Source organism: Sphaerodactylus townsendi, unplaced genomic scaffold, assembly GCF_021028975.2.
Source record: "Sphaerodactylus townsendi isolate TG3544 unplaced genomic scaffold, MPM_Stown_v2.3 scaffold_25, whole genome shotgun sequence".
In the NCBI taxonomy this organism is placed as follows: domain Eukaryota; kingdom Metazoa; phylum Chordata; class Lepidosauria; order Squamata; family Sphaerodactylidae; genus Sphaerodactylus; species Sphaerodactylus townsendi.
Window position 1 is genome coordinate 405,632 of NW_025950418.1, and position 18,721 is coordinate 424,352.

Consider the following 18,721-nt stretch of genomic DNA (forward strand, 5'->3'; position numbering starts at 1 on the left):
GTTTAGCAAAAAAGATGACTATGGGAGGGATGTGAAAGAGATTTATAAAAAATATGTGCCAAGTGGAAAACAAGGATGATTTTGTCCCTCTCCCATTATACTAGAACTTGGGGGCGCTAAGGTTTAACATACTGAGTAGTTTAAAGTGTGGAACTCGATGCCAGGGGATGTAGTGATGACTGTGAGCATAGATGGGGTTAGACAAATTCATGGAGGAGAGGTCTGAGATGACTCTTCGCCCCAGTATCAACACAAGAAGTTTCCATAGAGCTTGGTGAAGGATGGGTTTGTGCTCTGTGAATGCTCAGGGGTTGTTCAGCAGTCTGGCTAAAGAAGGAGGGCTTTTAAAAACTTTCTCTGTGCTCAGATGCTTTAGTCTAACCCTAACACCCCCCACCCCTTGCACAACTAAAGAATGATTTTTTGCACAAGGTCATCTCAGTCACCATCACATTATAGAACATGCCCCAACTCACGGATCTGAACATAGCAATGGGCTCCCTAGTTTAAACAACATTGAAAGTGGTGCTGTTTCAAGGGAGGGAATCACCCTTGAAACAGCAACACTTTCATTGTAGATTAGGGAACCCAGAGCCTCTTTTTAAATCCACCTTAATGGGAGAATCTGGGATCCCTAGATTAAACAACATTGAAAGTGATGCTATTGGGGGAGGGGGGGAATCTATCTCGAAACAGCATCACTTACAATGTTGTTTGGACTAGAGAGCCCATTCTCCTAGAGAACCCAAATTCTCCTTTTAAATCCACCTTAAAGGAGAATCTGGGATCCCTAGATTAAACAATATTGAAAGTGATGCTGTTGGGGGAGGGGGGGAATCCATCTTGAAACAGCATCACTTACAATGTTGTTTGGACTAGAGAGCCCATTCTCCTAGAGAACCCAAATTCTCCTTTTAAATCCACCTTAAAGGAGAATCTGGGATCCCTAGTTTAAACAACAATGAAAATGATGCTATTTCAGGGTAGATCCCCACCCCCAAACAGCATCACTTTCAATGTTGTATAATCTAGGGAGCCCAGATTCTCTCTTTAAATGCACTCTGAATGGGGAGTGTTTAAGGAAAGAATCTGGGGGGAAAATTTAGGGTGTCTGTCAGGGGATCAATGTTTAACCTAACCAAAATTTCAGGCTATCTTCAGGAAACCACCCAGGTTTGGTGAAGTTTGGTTCAAGGAGTCCAAAGTTATGGACCCACAAACGGGTAGCCCCATCTACTATTAGCTCCCATTGGATGGGGGATACGGGCACCCACTTTGGGGGTGTTAGCCTAAAAACTGTGCCCTCTGTTGGCCAAAAAAAATTAAAAAACACTAAAAGTACAAATGAACTCAAATTCTCTCCCCCACCCCCCCGTGATTAAATGGTGGGTACCCAGAACATTTGTCCCTACATGTCCCCGTGGCAGCTACGCTCCTGGGGCTTTTGTCTCTTGCTTTCAAATTTACCACTTTAATAGCCATTTACAACTTTAATAGCAGCCATCCAGGTCTTAATTTCTGGGTGAAAGGGTTGACGACCTGTGTATCACTGAAGCTTGACTGCAGAAGTGTGGAGGAACGAACCTTCTCCAACTATGCCCACCCCCCTGATATTCTGTGATGCATTAGGAGAGGTTGGGCAGGGGGTGTTACTGTAGTCTATCAGGATTCTGGCCTCCTGGCTCTATGTCTTGTCCTGGACTCTTCTGATTTTGAGAGTGTGTATTCAGTTCTGGAAGTGTGTGACTAGATTGAGACTCTTGGTGTCCTTCCCACCCTACTGCACAGCAATCTCTCTTCCTGAGCTGACAGAGGTGGTCTCTGGGTTGGTGTTGAACACTGTGGTTGCTATGTGGAATACGTTGCTGGACGAGATAAACTTCAGGTCTGATCCAGCATGGCTCTTATATCTTCTGATAGACAATGTGTGCTTTTTAAAAGAAATAATTATACTTTTAAAAAAAATATCCTTCAATAATAATATCAGTTTTTTCCCTGGTTTGGATTTTCTGCTACTTTTAGAGCTGCACTGAAGACCTCTTAGTTGACATTTCGAAAGGGTTTGAGGCTCTCCACCAAATCTTGCTCAAGAAAGAACAAGGCTTTAAGCTGATGGTAGAGAAAATGAATGGGGAGAACAATGAGGAAATGGAGAATTCCTTAGACTCCCTGAAAAAAGAAGCGTCTTCACGTACGGAGACCATTGCCAAAGTCAAAGCTGCATTAGAAGCAACAGATCAGGTTGCCTTCCTGAAGGTAGGACATGCTTTGTCTAACAGATAATGTGGAAGATTTTGCGAGCGTGGAATTATGGCAGCATATCTTCGTCTGCTGATTAATCCCACCCAGAGGAGAGCCTTGGCTACTGCAAGATGTAATGTGCTGCCATCAGCTCTGCTGGAGGGAAGATTTGAGAATATGGAACGTTCTAAAAGAGTTTGTTCATGTGATATGACTACGGTTGAAACACTTGACCATTCTTTGTTTCTATGCCCTAAATACAATAAGATACGCATGAAATGCATGAATTCCATTTTCTTGCAATGTTCTCAGTGGCATGAGTGTTATAAGATACCCAGTCTCCTGAACAGCTCTGATGTGCTCTTTTGTGAAACTGTTGCAAATTTTATACTGGAAATTAGTAATTTTAACTGTATTTCTTAACCTTGTTTTGTTTTAAAATTTTATCCTGTTTTATATGCCAATAAAGGCTTGTGTTGTTGTAAAAAAAATGTGGAAGATTTGAGCAAAAGTTTTAGATAACTCTTCAGGAGGAATCCTCTCGGTTTGGTGTGGTGGTGTTTGGGGAAAGGTGATTGAAAGGGGCTTAGTCAAGATATACCGGTAGTTGCTGGATCAAAGTTACCACTGCTTGCAACTAGCTCTCAGAGGGAACACACGCCAATAGTTGTGAGCTCTAAGTGGCAGGGTCAGCATTTATTTCAACTCATCATGGCAGTTCTCAGAATATTTGTGCTTTAAAAAAGACAAAATCATTGTTTACATGGTGTTCCCGAGTGCCTTTGGCCCCTTCCGCACACACAAAATAATGCGTTTTCAAACCACTTTCACAACTGTTTGCAAGTGGATTTTGCTATTCTGCACAGCTTCAAAGAGCACTGAAAGCAGTTTGAAAGTGCATTATTCTGCATATGCGGAATGAGCCTTTATTTATTTATTTTTTATTTATTTATTAATTCGGCTTTTATACCGCCCGATCCCCGAAGGGCTCCGGGCGGTGAACAGCAAGGATTCAGAGACAACAGGAGCAAAACACATATACAATATAAAGACATAAGCTCCATCTCATGTCAGCACTAAAATAACCTAAAACCAGCGGAAACAAATTAATACATAAAAGCAGGCATCCAACCTCAAATTTAAAACCTACCCCCAGAAAAAAGGGGGGGGACGGTAGGCCCCTCAATATGAGGGGACCCTGATGTAACAGCCCTGAAAACCAGAGGGCAATAAGGAGCAGTAGGGGGCACCATATCAGCGGCCAGACACTCCAAAGGCCCGGTGGAACAACACAGTCTTACAGGCCCTGCGGAACTCACCCAGGTCCCGCAGGGCCCGGACAGTTGGAGGAAGGGTGTTCCACCAGGCCGGGGCCAGTGCTGTAAAAGTCCTGGCCCGCGTGGAGGCCAGCCGCATCATAGAGGGGCCAGGGATCACCAGCAAATTGGCCTCTGCTGATCGCAGAGGCCGAGTAGGGTATATGGGGTGATCGCGGTCCCGAAATGCGAGGGTCCCAGTCCGCGCAAGGCCTTAAAGGGCAAAACCCACACCTTGAAGATGAGTGGGAATTCTACTGGAAGCCAGTGCAGCTGGCGCAACACAGGCTGAATATGGTGTCTAAAGGCGCCTCCTGTGAGCAGACGAGCCGCCGCATGCTGGACCAGCTTTAACTTCCGAATCAAACGCAAGGGAAGGCCCGCGTAAAGCGAGTTACAATAGTCTAGCCTGGAGGTGACCGTTGCATGGATCACAGTGGCCAGGTCCATTTGGGAGAGAAAGGGGGCCAGCCGCCGGGCCTGGCGAAGATGGAAAAACGCAGTCCGGGTTGTAAGGGCCACCTGGGTCTCCATAGAAAGAGATGAATCCAGGTGGACCCCCAGACTGCGGACGGAGGAGGTCGGCGCCAATGAGACCCCCTCCCACACCGGCGGCTGGAAATCCCCAGCCTCTCCCTCGTGGCCCAGCCAGAGGACCTCCGTCTTCGATGGATTCAGTTGCAGCCTGCTCTGTTTCAACCAACCAGCTACCGCCTCCAAACAATGCTGGAGAGCCACAGGGGCGGCGATCGCTCCCCCCTCCATCAACAGAATGAGCTGAGTGTCATCAGCATACTGATGACAGATCAGTCCAAAGTTCCATACCAACTAAGCAAGGGGCCGCATATAGATGTTAAATAACAGTGGGGATAACAGTGCCCCCTGAGGTACACCGCAATGAAGCGGGCACCACCGGGAGGCTTCATCCCGCACCTCACTTGCTGGCTCCGGCCCCGGAGAAGCGAGGCAATCCACTGAAGGACAGTGCCCGCACCCCAGAAGCTGACCAGGCGGTGGAGTCAAAAGATTAGAGTGATCGACCATATCAAAGCGCTGCGGTAAGATCTAACAAAACCAGCAGCGCCGATCCGCCTTGGTCAAGCTGTATCACGGAGCGCATCCGTGATGGCGGCGAGAGCAGTCTCCGTCCCATGCGCAGCACGGAAGCGGACTGGAAGGGATCGAAAGCCGATGTGTAATCCAGGAAACCCTGAAGCTGCTCCAGCACCACTCTCTCAATTACCTTCCCAGAAGCGAAAGATTGAGGCGGGCGGTGGTGGCCAGATCACTCGGATCTAACGATGGTCTTTTTAAGAGTGGGCGGACCACTGCCTCCTTCAACCCATCTGGAAAGACTCCTTGCTCAAGGGAGCCATTGATGATATTCAACAGATGGGGTCGTAGCTCCGCCCGGCAAGCTTTTATAAGCCAGGAGGGGCATGGATCCAGAGGACAGGTAGTAGGTCTAACAGCAGCCAAGCCCTGTCAACAGCGGCATCGGAGAGCAGGGAGAACTGGGCCAAACTTGGGCCCGAAGACGGCAAGGGAGCCTCCAGTTCACTAATTGTAGACAACGTGGCAGGAAGGTCCTGGCGGAGCGACGTGACTTTATCTGCAAAAAAGCTCATAAAAGCCTCACAGCCAACAGCCAATCGATGATTTGTGGCCCTCTCTGATAAGGAGGTCAAAGACTGAATTATCTCACGAAATAATTGTGCGGGCGGGAGCTAGCAGGCGCGAAGAGGAGGAAAAGAAAGCTCTCTTTGCCTCCCGTTGCCATCTCATAGGCCTTCATAAGCGTCCTATAAGATGTTCGCGCGGCGTCGTCACGAGATTTCCTCCACACTCGCTCTAGATCGTCTAAGCGCCCGTTTCATATGGCGCAGCTCCTCGGTATACCAGGGAGCCTGCGAATCTGAGGCGAAGAGGACCCCGGGGAGCAACAATCTCGATGGCATCGGAGAGCCGGGAATTCCAGTCCTCCACCTCCTCATCGGGAGTGCCGGCGGGTTCACGGCCCCCTCGCCGATTCAGGAAACCAAGTGGATCCATCAGTCTCCGCGGGCGGGCATAAATCAGCCCTCTCCTAGAAGCGGGGTTGGCGCGACAAGTCCATCCGAACCTTCAGGGCATAATGGTCGGACCATGGCACTCTATCTGTAGAGGATCACGACCATATCAACCCTAACCCAAAGACCAAATCCAGCGTGTGGCCGGCCTCATGAGTGGGGCCAGAGTTTACCAGGGAGAGCCAGTATCGCCATGGATGACACCAGGTCCACAGCCGCTGTACATGAGGCGGCGTCAGCATGGACATTGAAGTCCCCCCAGGACAATAAGCCTGGGGAACCGCAATGCCCAGTCCGCCACCACCTCCAGCAGCCGTGGCAGGCAGTCCCTCGGCGCGCTAGGCGACCGGTACACCAAGAGGACTGCCATCCTCTCCGCGGCCAACCACTCTAGGCCGACACACTCCATGCCAGCGATCTCTGGGACAGGGGCAGCCCTGAAGGGAATGGAATCCCGAATGAACAATGCCACGCCTCCCCCCCCGGCCCTGTGTTCGTGACCGATGGAAGCACGCGAAACCGGGGGGCGCGTGTTCGCCCAAAGCGACGGTCTCACCCTCGCGCACCCAAGTTTCGGTGATACAAGCCAGGTCCATCTGCTGGAGCTTGAGATAGTCGCGAAGCACAGTGGTTTTATTGTTAATGGACCTGGCATTGATCAAGCACCAGAGACGAAGCAGAGTAACCCTGAACCCCATCGCACGCCGTCCCTAGGGATAGGTCGGAGGTCAGAAGGCGAACAAGCATAGCCATATCTCATTCGTCTTCTATCATATGGCCCCCGCCTACCGCTATATCTACCCCGTCCCATCAACACCGGGATCCCCAGCCCCAATTCAGGTGCCCCCATTGCTCAACCGCCCACCCCAAACTCTATAGCCTCAACCACTTCCACAATAGTGGACCCAGCCCCACCACTAGGCAGCTAAGCACTATTCTAATTTCTTAATCCTAAGGACAAACATACAGGTTGAAAAATTTCTACCATCAGCTGAACCTAAACAGTACTAAACAACTAATCCCCACTAATCCTAAACATTAATACAAAGGCCAAACTATAGCCACTAGGCCAAGTATCAAAGGCAAAAGGGCCAGCGATCGGATAGATAGATTTCACTGATCAGCTGATATTTATTAGTGGGCCAGAAGAAGGTATTGGTTGGCAGATAAAAATTGCCCCCACCAGATGTACGGACCTTCAATAAGTAGTACAAGACTTCTGCTTGGCAGGCAGGCAGGCAGACCAACAGGAGGGTCTGTCCCAGGCAGGGCTGAACAGGCTGGCCTTAGATATTTAAGTCATTGATTGTACATTAATTCATTTGATGCTGTGATTAATATGGATAAGCTAACTCTCTTTTTCAAAAATACTGTAGTTACATGTGTGTGTTTTTTCACACAGGGCGTGAAGGAGCTGATGGAGCTGTAAGTCGGAGCAAGTTCAGAGTTTCCCTTTCAAAACCTTCATCTTCCATAAAACTGCTGAGTTAATTCTTTAACCTTTGCTCCCAATTGAAACCAAATCAACCTGCATGTCACACTCATCTACTTTTTCATCTTCCCTCTTCCTTTTCTCCCCTTTTGCCTGTATTGTGAGGGAAACCGGAGCCTGAGCAACAGAAGTGGTATGGTCTTCAGTCTACTCACAGCAGAGTAGCAGCAGTGGCGTAGTGGTTAAGAGCAGGTGCATTCTAATCTGGAAGAACTGGGTTTTATTCCCAGCTTTGCCGCTTGAGCTGTGGAGGCTTATCTGGGGAATTCAGATTAGCCTGTGCACTCCCACACATGCCAGCTGGGTGACCTTGGGCTAGTCACAGTTCTTCTGAGCTCTCTGAGCCCCACCTACCTCACAGGGCGTTTGTTGTGAGGGGGAGAAAGGCAAGGAGATTGTAATCCCCTTTGAGTCTCCTACAGGAGAGAAAGTGGGGATATAAATCCAAACTCTTCTTCTTCTTCCTCATTCAGTTGGCAGGATGGCATCTCTTAAGATTTAGTTGCCTGCCAGGATTATACAGGCATACACTCCTTGCCAAGGAAAGCAAATGAGAACTGATGTGTTTCCAGATGTTAACTAGTCAGCCCTTTCCCCAGGAAGCCATTGTCTCCTTCTGTTGGCCTTCTGGTAGCCTACAAGACTATATTTGAGGGGAAAGGAACTCTCTCATGCTTCACTTGGTTCTTTTTTGTGTTAATTTTTTCAGTAGGCTGCCCTAGGAAAGGCAGAATATAGCAGTGAACACAAGCAGAGACTAGCAACAATATTCTAGATTGTGTTCACGGTACCTCTTATAGAATCACAGAGTTGGAAGAGACTACAAGGGCTATCAAATCCAACCCCATTTCCATGCCAGAAGACACAATCAAAGTACTCCTGACAGATGGCCATCCCCTGTTTAAAACCTCCAAAGAAGGAGACTCCACCACCCTCCGAGGCAGCGTATTCCACTGTCGAATAGCCCTTATTGTTAGGAAGTTCTTCCTAATGTATTAATGGAATCTCTTGAATCCATTATTCCTTGTCCTCTGGAGCCGCAGAAAACAAGCTTGCTCGACCTTCAATGTGACATAACCTCTTAAATTTGGCCCCGTTTGGAAACTGCAGTATAAAGTGTGAGTTATGGAGGGGATGAGAAGCAATTTAATCCTAGATATTTTGTTGCCATTTCCTGCTTGTGTGGCATTATTTCTGTTTCCTTTCTCAATCATCCCTTCCCCCAACTGCTCCATCCCACTTTTCTTAGGGTCTCTTCCAATCCTTTTCCCACACTTGTCACAGATCCTCTGCTATACCTTTGTTCATTTTGTTCTCAGAGTCAAGGAGGATCACCAAGGAGAGATAGAAGAAGATGAGGAGACTGAGGAGAAATCTGATGGTGAAGCAGAAGAGAAGTCTGATAAAGATGGCAGTGGTGAGGAACAAGGCGAAGAGAGTGACTATGACGACAACGAGGATAATGAACCAGATGAGACCAGTCATGATTTTGATAGGGTGATTCTTGTGAACCCAGATCTTGAGAACTTTGCAGAGTCACTGGACTTTGATACCTGGAAGAAAATGTTGGAGGGTATCAAATGCAGGAAAATTCATTATTTGCACTTAAGTGCTTTTGGCAATGGACACCCTTTTGGTTTAGAGGAAACTATATCCTAGTGTCAAACTAGTGACTCTGGTATAGTTACCTAACCTGCCAAGAGGATCACCAAAGAAAGCTAGAAAGTTAAATTGAAAATAAAGTTTTTGCATGCTTTTAGTCAAGAACTCCCTTTGAGGATTTTTGTTTTGGTTTTTTGTAACCTCATTGAAGGATAATTGGGTGATATTTTTAATGTTATTCAGGGAAAGCCAACAGAAAGTATTCTATTGGTGATGGTGTCTTCTATGCCTCATCTATGACGATGTTAAAATGTTACAAGCAATAAGGGAAGGTTCTGTGTGTCTCCATAACACTGTTTATTTGAAAAGATTAAATAAAGTATCAGATGTGAAACAAACTGTTCATGGGTATTTTGTTTCAAGGTTCTTGCTGTCATTTTGGCTTTGCCTCGGCCCTCTGAGGTAGGGTAGGAGCCAGATAAATATGTGTGCATCTTTCATATTCTCCACAGAATTATGGCACGCTTTTCAATATGGCTCATTTTAAAACACAAATCTATAGTATTGACGTATAGAGGAGAAGAGAAGAGTTTGGATTTATATTCCCCCTTTCTCTCCTGCAGGAGACTCAAAGGGGCTTACAATCTCCTTGCCCTTCCCCCTCACAACAAACACCCTGTGAGGTAGGTGGGGCTGAGAGAGCTCCGAGAAGCTGTGACTAGCCCAAGGTCACCCAGCTGGTGTGTGTGGGAGTGCACAGGCTAATCTGACTTCCCCAGATAAGCCTCCACAGCTCAGGCGGCAGAGCGGGGAATCAAACCCGGTTCCTCCAGATTAGATACATGAGCTCTTAACCTCCTACGCCACTGCTGCTCCCAGAGAAGCAATTGAATAGTACTTTAAAGAATCGTAACATTCCTCTGGATAGTATAAATTCTTTTGGAAAGGAAAACTGTGATTAAATTCTTTGTAGTTTTAAACCAAGGAGATTAATTATAATTTTTAGTTCTCTGGCAATACTGAACACCCTGTTTCCCCATTCATGCAGAATTGTACAAACTTAAGACCATTGACTTCACTGAGTCTAGTTGTGTTTAAGTCCACTCTGGATTGGGGGCCTTCCTTTCTGCCTCCATGTAGGTAAGCATAAAAGCTAGGAAATGTGAAGGCAAGGAAGAGGGGTACATTGAAACTTGGCAATATTAACCTCTTACTGCTTGTCCATCTCATGAAACAGTTGGGCTACAACTGGGATAATAGCAGCTACAAATAAGGCCAGTAGTTGGAGGGCGTTTTATAGTCCATTTATTGCCACCTCCCTTGTTCTGTGCATTTAGATTTGCAATGATCCGTCAAACACCAATTCACTAGGGCCACCAACTTCCGAACAATCTCTTGAATGTATCCTTTGGCTTTAGACTACGAGAACAGTTTCCCTTGAAGAAAAAAACCCATGCTTTTGGAGAGGAGGAAATAGCATCACATGATTTCTGAGAAACCCTCCCCAAACTCAACCCTCTGCAGTCCCAACTCCAAAAGCTCCAGGAACATATCCCCTGCAATGAAAACTTGGCCTGGGCCTTTTCCTCTCATGTGGTTTTCATTGGTTCTGACACCGATAGGGTTCTTTTTTCTTTTCCACATGTGCATTGCTCCCTATGGGGGTTGCTTCAGTTTTTTAGCACTTTTCAGTTTTGCAAGGCCACATAGCATTCTAATTTTTATTTTATTTATTATTTAGATTTGTAGACCGCCCCATCCCCAAGGGGCTCTGGGTGGTGCACAACAGTGTCAATATATATACAAGGTATAACAAGGATCACAATAGTGGCCACATTTACTAAAATCCATTAAAACAGCGGTCAAAACAATAATAACAGGCGTCCCATAACCCAGTTCATTAAAAACCTCCCCAAAAGGAGGGAACGGCCGGACTCCTCCCTAGGAGTTGTAAAAATAAGGGAGCAAAGGGGGGCGCCCTACTCAGTGACTGGACACTCCAAAGGCCCGGCGGAACAACTCAGTCTTGCAAGCCCTGCGGAATTCACCAAGGTCCCGCTGGGCCCGGACAGCTGGAGGAAGAGTATATATATACGTACAAAAATGAAACCAAGTCACTACCATGAACACAAACATCTCTCACCGACTGTGATGTATGCATTTTCCATATGTTAAGAAATTTTAAAAGCCCAGAATCACCATTGTTTTTAATAAAATATTGACTTCTTCAACTGAAGGGCACTATTCAAAGTAAGGCCGTTATCAATGGGCAGATTATAGCAGTAAGAAAATTTGCACGCACACTGAAACTGTGGAGAGCTGGTGTAGAATAGCGGTTAAGAAATCACACGCATTTCCATGTAGGTTTTTAAAAATTATAATTTCATATCTGATATTTGTGTGAATTTTTCAGTTTTATTTTTCCTGTTAGATTTTCATGCAGAGCGAGCTCTGGCATTACCCCACAAAATCCTAAATCAGATTGAATGCAGCCAAATTTTAAAGTCACAGTTACGTGTGTTGTGAAGGAATATTCTTACATGGTCAGTTTCTCAACATTTCCCCATGTGGAAAACAGGGGAAAGGATGGGGTGCTATGTGGTTTCTGGGCTGTATGGCCATGTTCTAGCAGCATTCTCTCCTGACGTTTTGCCTGCATCTGTGGCTGGCCTCTTCAGAGGATCTGATAGTAGGAATGGAAAGCAAGTGGAGCATATATACTGTGAGGTCAAAAGGTGAGGCCCTCTGAATAGAGTAGCCTGGTATGTGAGTCACAAAGAAGTCTGTAGCCTGGGAGTGATTCCGGCCGTGAAAGCCTTCGACAATACAAGGGAAAAGGATGTTTTCTGAAGCAGATCAGGAGGTCAGGCTGGAAAAATCCAGTCAGGGCTAGTTGAGACCCCCAGCTGCTCAAAAGTAGGGCAAAGGTCATGAGTTTTATGGGCAAACAGCCAAGACACATGCTTAATGACGATGAATATTAACTGACACGCCCAGGGCTTCATAGTGGGCATCAATAATGAACATACAGGAAGAATGGGGGGGGGACATATTAAGGAGTGACATGTGGGGGGGCAGGTCAGAAAGTCTGCAACTCCTAGTACTTTTGGCCTATGAAGGAGCGGAGAGGGGCGTGCATTAGCGAAAAATAGGGAAACAGTATGTATGAGAATGTATTGTGGAAGGTGGGTGGAGTCTGCCCTTAAGAAGAAGAAGAGTTTGGATTTATATCCCCCCTTTCTCTCCTGCAGGAGACTCAAAGGGGCTGACAATCTCCTTGCCCTTCCCCCCTCACAACAAACACCCTGTGAGGTGGGTGGGGCTGAGAGAGCTCCGAGAAGCTGTGACTAGCCCAAGGTCACCCAGCTGGTGTGTGTGGGAGTGCACAGGCTAATCTGAATTCCCCAGATAAGCCTCCACAGCTCAGGGAGCAGAGCTGGGAATCAAACCCGGTTCCTCCTTAACAGGGATGGCTCCCCTTTCTTTGCAGATAAAGCTTTTTAGAAACTCTTCTGTTGGCTGGCTTCTAGATTAGAGGAATTTTGGGCACTACCCCCACCCTTCCTGTAAGCACACAGGGTGGGTGTGGTGGGGTAATCAGCAGCAGCACTGATGATCAGCCTGATATTCCTAGTGAGTCCGTTGTGCATTTTACCAGGAAGCCTGCCGGGTGACCACAGCCAGTCACCATTCTCCAAGCCCCCCCCCCCGCCCCCGCCCACACACACACACAGACACACCGCACTAGTGCTTGCTTTGGGGAGAGGAAGAGATTGTAGGCAGTTTTGAGGCTCTTTAAAGTAGAGTCTGAATGAAAGCAGTTTGGTCTGAAATCCTAGACCAGTGGTGGCGAACCTATGGCACCAGGGTTAGGGGGTGCCTCATCCCCCATTCTTTGCTAAGGAGATGGGGGCTACCCTTTTGAGGGTCCATAACTTTGGACCCCCTGAACCAAACTACACCAATCCTTGGGGGTGCCATCATGACAGTCTCCAGATGAAACCCTGAAATTATGGTGCTGATACATCCAAGAATGCCCTCCCTGCAAGAACATCCTGAAATTTGCCCAAGAATCTTCATTCTGCATTGAGTTTTCTGCATTGATGTCAATGGGGTTGCAGGCTGGGGGGGGCACATTTTTGAAGGCACAGTCTCAAAACTTTCAGGGTCTCATCAGGAGACTGCCCTAATGATATCCCCCAGTTTTGGTGCAGTTTGGTTCAGGGGGGCCAAAGTTATGGACCCTCAAAACTGTAGGCCCCATCTTCTATTAGCTCCCATTGGAAACAATGGGGGATAGGGGCACCCCTTTTGGGAATCCATAACTTTGGACTCCCTGAACCAAACCTCACCAAACTTGGGGGGTAGCATAAGGACAGTCTCCTGATGATACGCTGAAATTTTGGTGCCGCTAGCCTAAAAACTGTGCCCCCTGCAGGCCACAAATGGAAAATCACTAAAAACACCCAAAAACGAATCCAGCATTTTGATGCCCCCCACAAGGTGATGCCCTGGGCAGCTGCCCACCTTGCCCAATGGGCATTTTGCATGGGTGCCAGAGGTGGCACTCAGAGCCCTCTCTGTGGGCACGCGTGCACAGAGTTCGTCATGTGAGAATAGTGTAATTATTTCAGGGAGATTATTAGCATTTAAACCTTAGTTTTGGGGAAGCAGTGTAGGTAACCCTGTTAAGCGCTGTTAAACCCCACTGATTTTCATGGGAAGAACTAAAGCGCAATCCTTTACCTGGGAGTAAGCTCGGTTGCTGGCAATGGGGCTTGCTTCTAAACCCTCCTAGGGTCACAATTCACCCATTTGAAGCGTTGCACAGTTGCTTCAAAGCAAAGCCATCGACTACCACCAAGCTTACTCCTAAGTAACGCCCGCCTTGGAGCCAACCATTTTTTTCTAAACTAAACCCTCAATATTCAGGTTAAATTGCCGTGCTGGCACTTTGCGATAAATAAGTGGGTTTGGGGTTGCAGTTTGGGCACTCGGTCTCAAAAAGGTTCACCGTCACTGTCCTAGACAGAACCCCAGCACTAGGAAAGCTCACAGTTGTCAGGTAAAAAAAAGACACAACAGAGAACAACTGTGGAATCAGACATTCAGCCATGACAAACCCTGCAGGGTGGGCACAAGGTCAGAAATAGAGTGTGAATGCTGTACGGCAGCCCCATCTGTTTGTTTTAAATTGTCCTCGGGACCGAGTTCTGGAACCACATCTGATCTCCAAACTATAAAATGTAGTTCAGCTGGGCACTTTGGAGGATGGACTACATAGCATTATAACCTGCCGAACTGCCTTCCCTCCCCGAAACATGCATTCCTCTAGCTTCACTCAAAATCTCCAGGAATTTCCCAATCCAGATTCATTGCAAATCCCCAAATTCTTTGTAGATCTAGTTAGATGCTCGTGACAGAAGAAATGTCCTCTAAAAGGAAACTTTTGTTAATTTTTGGTTTTTTGGTTCAATGGCGCTTTCACTAAACCTTTCAGTACCAATTTTAGGCTCATTCCGCACATGCAGAATAATGCACTTTCAAACTGCTTTCAGTGCTCTTTGAAGCTGTGCGGAATGGCAAAATCCACTTGCAAACAGTTGTGAAAGTGGTTTGAAAACACATTATTTTGCGTGTGCAGAAGAAGGAGGAGGAGGAGGAGGAGAAGAAGAAGAAGAGGAGGAGGAGGAGGACGAGGAAGAGGAGGAGATTGGATTTATATCCCCCCTTTCTCTCCTGCAGGAGACTCAAAGGGGCTGACAATCTCCTTGCCCTTCTCCCCTCTCAACAAACACCCTGTGAGGCAGGTGGGGCTGAGACAGCTCCGAGAAGCTGTTACTAGCCCAAGGTCACCCAGCTGCCATGTGTGGGAGTGCACAGGCTAATCTGAATTCCCCAGAGAAGCCTCTGAGGTAGGGTAGGAGCCAGATAAATATGTGTGCATCTTTTATATTCTCCACAGAATTATGGCACGCTTTTCAATATGGCTCATTTTAAAACACAAATCTATAGTATTGACGTATAGAGGAGAAGAGAAGAGTTTGGATTTATATTCCCCCTTTCTCTCCTGCAGGAGACTCAAAGGGGCTTACAATCTCCTTGCCCTTCCCCCTCACAACAAACACCCTGTGAGGTAGGTGGGGCTGAGAGAGCTCCGAGAAGCTGTGACTAGCCCAAGGTCACCCAGCTGGTGTGTGTGGGAGTGCACAGGCTAATCTGACTTCCCCAGATAAGCCTCCACAGCTCAGGCGGCAGAGCGGGGAATCAAACCCGGTCCCTCCAGATTAGATACACAAGCTCTTAACCTCCTACCCCACTGCTGCTCCATGGGCCTTAGATTTAGATTTTAGTTTTAAGCATCGGTTATTTTAGTTTCTTTTTATTCAGGAATGCTGTAAAAACTTTTAAGAATTCTTAGCTGCTGCACGACACTGGCTCTCCACAGTTTCAGGACTTTCTGCAATGTTTCTTACTGCGTAAATCTGTCCATTGAGAAGGGTCTTTGAATAGTGCTGTTCAGATTTTAAAAAAGTCAATATTTTATTTGAAACAATGGGAAGTCTGGACTTTTAAAATCTCTGAACACATGCAAAATGCATACATCAGAGTCGGTGAGAGATGTTTGTGTTTGTGATAGTGGCTTGGTTTCATTTTTGTATTAAGAATCTTCTTTTTAATGAATATAGGCAAGCATTTGAAATAGATAGTTCATCTTAGGCAAGATGTTCATGTTAATACTTGCTACTCTTCCTAACCAGGACAGTTTAAGTTTAGACCATCTGGGATACATATTATTCATGAGCACAGTCCAATACAAGGCTGTGCCGGATAGAGCTAGGAATATTGTGTTTAGCAATACATTCTTCGTGCATTTATTGACATGTGTGTGGTACAACTATACCGTGTTTCCCCGAAAATAAGACAGTGTCTTATATTAATTTTTGCTCCCAAAGATGAGCTATGTCTTATTTTCAGGGGATGTCTTATTTTTCTGTGTTCTGTTCATCGGGGCATGCTTCCAAACAAAAACTTTGCTACGTCTTACTTTCAGGGGATGCCTTATATTTCGCACTTCAGCAAAACCTCTACTACGTCTTATTTTCCGGGGATGTCTTATATTCGGGGAAACAGGGGAGTTAACTAATTTTGATGAGCTTCAATTTCCTAATTCTAATTTACTTCCCATTATTCCTTGAATCCTGAACTGTTCTCGTGTGTGTGAGCACTGTAGTTCACTGTATGCTTGCCTTATCAGTGACAGATGGGGGAAGCCGTTCAGTAAACCCACCCCCTACCTTCGAAGCAGGCGGAGTGGAGAGATAACAGGGCTATTTCTTTGGCTGACTCATTGCCGCCCGGCCGTTGTTGGTTGTGGGCATCTTCTGGGGAAACCCTGGAGAAGTCTGGAAAGCTCCATCGCCTCCCCTCAAAACCGTGCTTAATTTTTAAGCAGCTGGCTACTGAACACGTGTGAGTAAAAATGCTTTAAACGTCACTCTCCAGATGGGAGCTGGAGAAAACTCAGGCTCCTTCCGCACATGCAGAATAATGCACTTTCAAACTGCTTTCAGTGCTCTTTGAAGCTGTGCGGAATGGCAAAATCCACTTGCAAACAGTTGTGAAAGTGGCTTGAAAACGCATTATTTTGCGTGTGCGGAAGGGGCCTCAGAGAAAGTACAGTCCGGTTGAAGGTTCGCTTGCTAGCCGGAAGCAGCTTTTCTGCTTGACTGTGCAATTTTTAAAGAGTTTGGCTGAGTGGCTTTGAAAAGGATATATGTGCAGTGAGAAGGAGGAATTGGGATGCTGCTGCATGTTTTGTACTCTTGGAGGAGAAACAGCTTTTTTTGGAGTGAGAGCAGAGCATGCTTGTAAGAATTTAAAACGGGGCGTGGGTGTCTTTAAAATGAGCGGTGAGTTGTAGAAGAACGGGGTGAAAGTGGGGAGAGAGAATGCTGATGGGTTGGCACTGGAGGGTGACTGTGGACAGCTTTTGTTGAACTGAAAGATAATAGTGGGGTGCTGTGTGGTTTCCGGGCTGTATGGCCGTGTTCTAGCAGCATTCTCTCCTGACGTTTCGCCTGCATCTGTGGCTGGCATCTTCAGAGGATCTGATGCAGGTGAAACGTCAGGAGAGAATGCTGCCTTTGACAGCCGTTGAAAGATAATAATCAGTGTGAGATAAAACTTAGAACAGCATCCTGGGCTGCACTGTGAGGAAGGGCGGCTGCTTCTGCTAAGCTAGATCAAGTCTAAAATTGTCAAAATAAGTAGTGAGAAACACTGTGGCCCCTTCCGCACATGCAGAATAATGCACTTGCAATCCATTTTCAAATGCACTTTGCAACTGGATTTGACTGTGCGGAATAGCAAAATCCACTTGCAAACAATTGTGAAAGTGGATTGAAAGTGCATTGTTCTGCATGTGTGGAAGGGACCGCTGAGAAACTAGAAGCGGAGTCAAAATTCATCTCTTCCCCCTCTGAACATTTGCATGCAGGCTGGGTGGAGAGATAAGTTGTGACGGATTGCTGAGGGCGGCACACGGATGTGAAAGAGATTGATAAAATGATGAGTGGAAAACATGGATAATTGTTCTCCCTCTCCCATAATACTAGAACTGGAGGGGCCGGGTGGGGGGTGGGGGGGATAAATTTTAACTCATTGAGTAGTTTAAACTGTGGAATTCACTGCCAGGGGATGACTGTGAGCATAGATGGGGATAGATGAATTCATGGAGGAGAGCCGAGGTCTGAGATGATGTGACTCTTCACCGAAGTATCAACCCAAGAAGTTTCTATGGAGCTTGGTGAAGGTTGGGTTTGCGCTCTGTGAATGCTCAGGGGTTAAGTTCAGCAGTCTGGCTAAAGAGAGAGAGCTAGTTTCCAAGGAAGAGACTGTAAAATCATCAGCGGGGGTAATTCCAATCCAAAGCCTTTAGTGGCGTCTAGGCTATAATATACAAAAATTTAAAATATACAGAGGTTTACAATAAATGAAAGACATCATGCAATACAACGTTGCATGGAGTTAAAAAAGAAAAGAGTTAATACAGTTGTAAAAAGGATCAGAGTAAAAATTAGCACCCTTTCTTTGGAAGATGGAGCACAATGACTTCCTGCAGACATTTAACTACACTCTCACTTTTTTCTAAAATGGGACTATTTAATAAGAAGGTCCGCTTGGAACTATCAGAAAACTTGGCTCTCTGTCTTAAAATGGGGTTTATATGCACTCAAATTTCATCATAGAACGGGCAATAGAAGAAAATGTGCTGTACAGTTTCGAAGCTGCCCAGCTTACGGGGGCCAGCAGGGTAATTAATGCAACTTGAGAAGACAAAGGAAGGGTCTGTTCACATAGGGAGTGATGGTCAAAAGGGTTTATCTCCTTTTCCCATCCGGCCTGTTTTTACAAAGGGATTTGTGGGAAGAACGTGGCTGCCCATAAAGACTGAAGCAGGCATGGTTGAGATTCCAGGAGATTCCAGGAAGCACTTGGTCTGAAGAACGGTGGCCAGCCCGCTAGGACAGTGATGGCAAACCTTTTCGAGACCGAGTGCCCAAACTGCAACCCAAAACCCACTTATTTGTCGCAAAGTGCCAACATGGCAATTTAACCTGAATACTGAGGTTTTAGTTTAGAAAAAACGGTTGGCTCCAAGGCACGCGTTAGTAAGCTTGGTGAAGCAACCGTGCCATACTTTAAATGGGTGAATCGCGACCCTAGGAGGCAAACCCCATTGCCAGCAACCGAGCTTACTCCCAGGTAAAGGATCATGCCCAGGCTAGCCTAGATGTGTGTTTGTTTGTGTGTGTGTGTGGGGGTGTGATTCCCCCACACACACATGATGAACTTTGTGCACGTGTGCCCACAGAAAGGGTTCTGAGTGCCACCTCTGGCACCCGTGCCACTGCTGCGCTAGGAGAAGTCAGGAGCAGAGTCTAGAATCCCTGAGTTTTTTTGCCAATCTCTCTAACATCACAGATATAAATCTGTGG

At 46.6% G+C, this 18,721-nt stretch overlaps 1 protein-coding gene across 3 annotated transcripts in view; it reads left to right on the top strand.

The window, feature by feature from the left end:
* Positions 1-18,721, top strand: part of LOC125425287 (nuclear factor 7, brain-like) — a 32,336-nt gene that overhangs the window by 2,844 nt on the left and 10,771 nt on the right. The window contains exons 3-5 of one of the 3 annotated variants that reach the window (XM_048482884.1): positions 2,023-2,256; positions 7,029-7,051; positions 8,438-8,529. In XM_048482884.1, the coding sequence (XP_048338841.1) occupies positions 2,023-2,256; positions 7,029-7,051; positions 8,438-8,529 (349 nt within the window). Of the gene's footprint in view, positions 1-2,022; positions 2,257-7,028; positions 7,052-8,437; positions 9,108-18,721 lie in introns of those variants that run through there. The other 2 variants (XM_048482887.1, XM_048482885.1) reach the window with 2 other exon arrangements.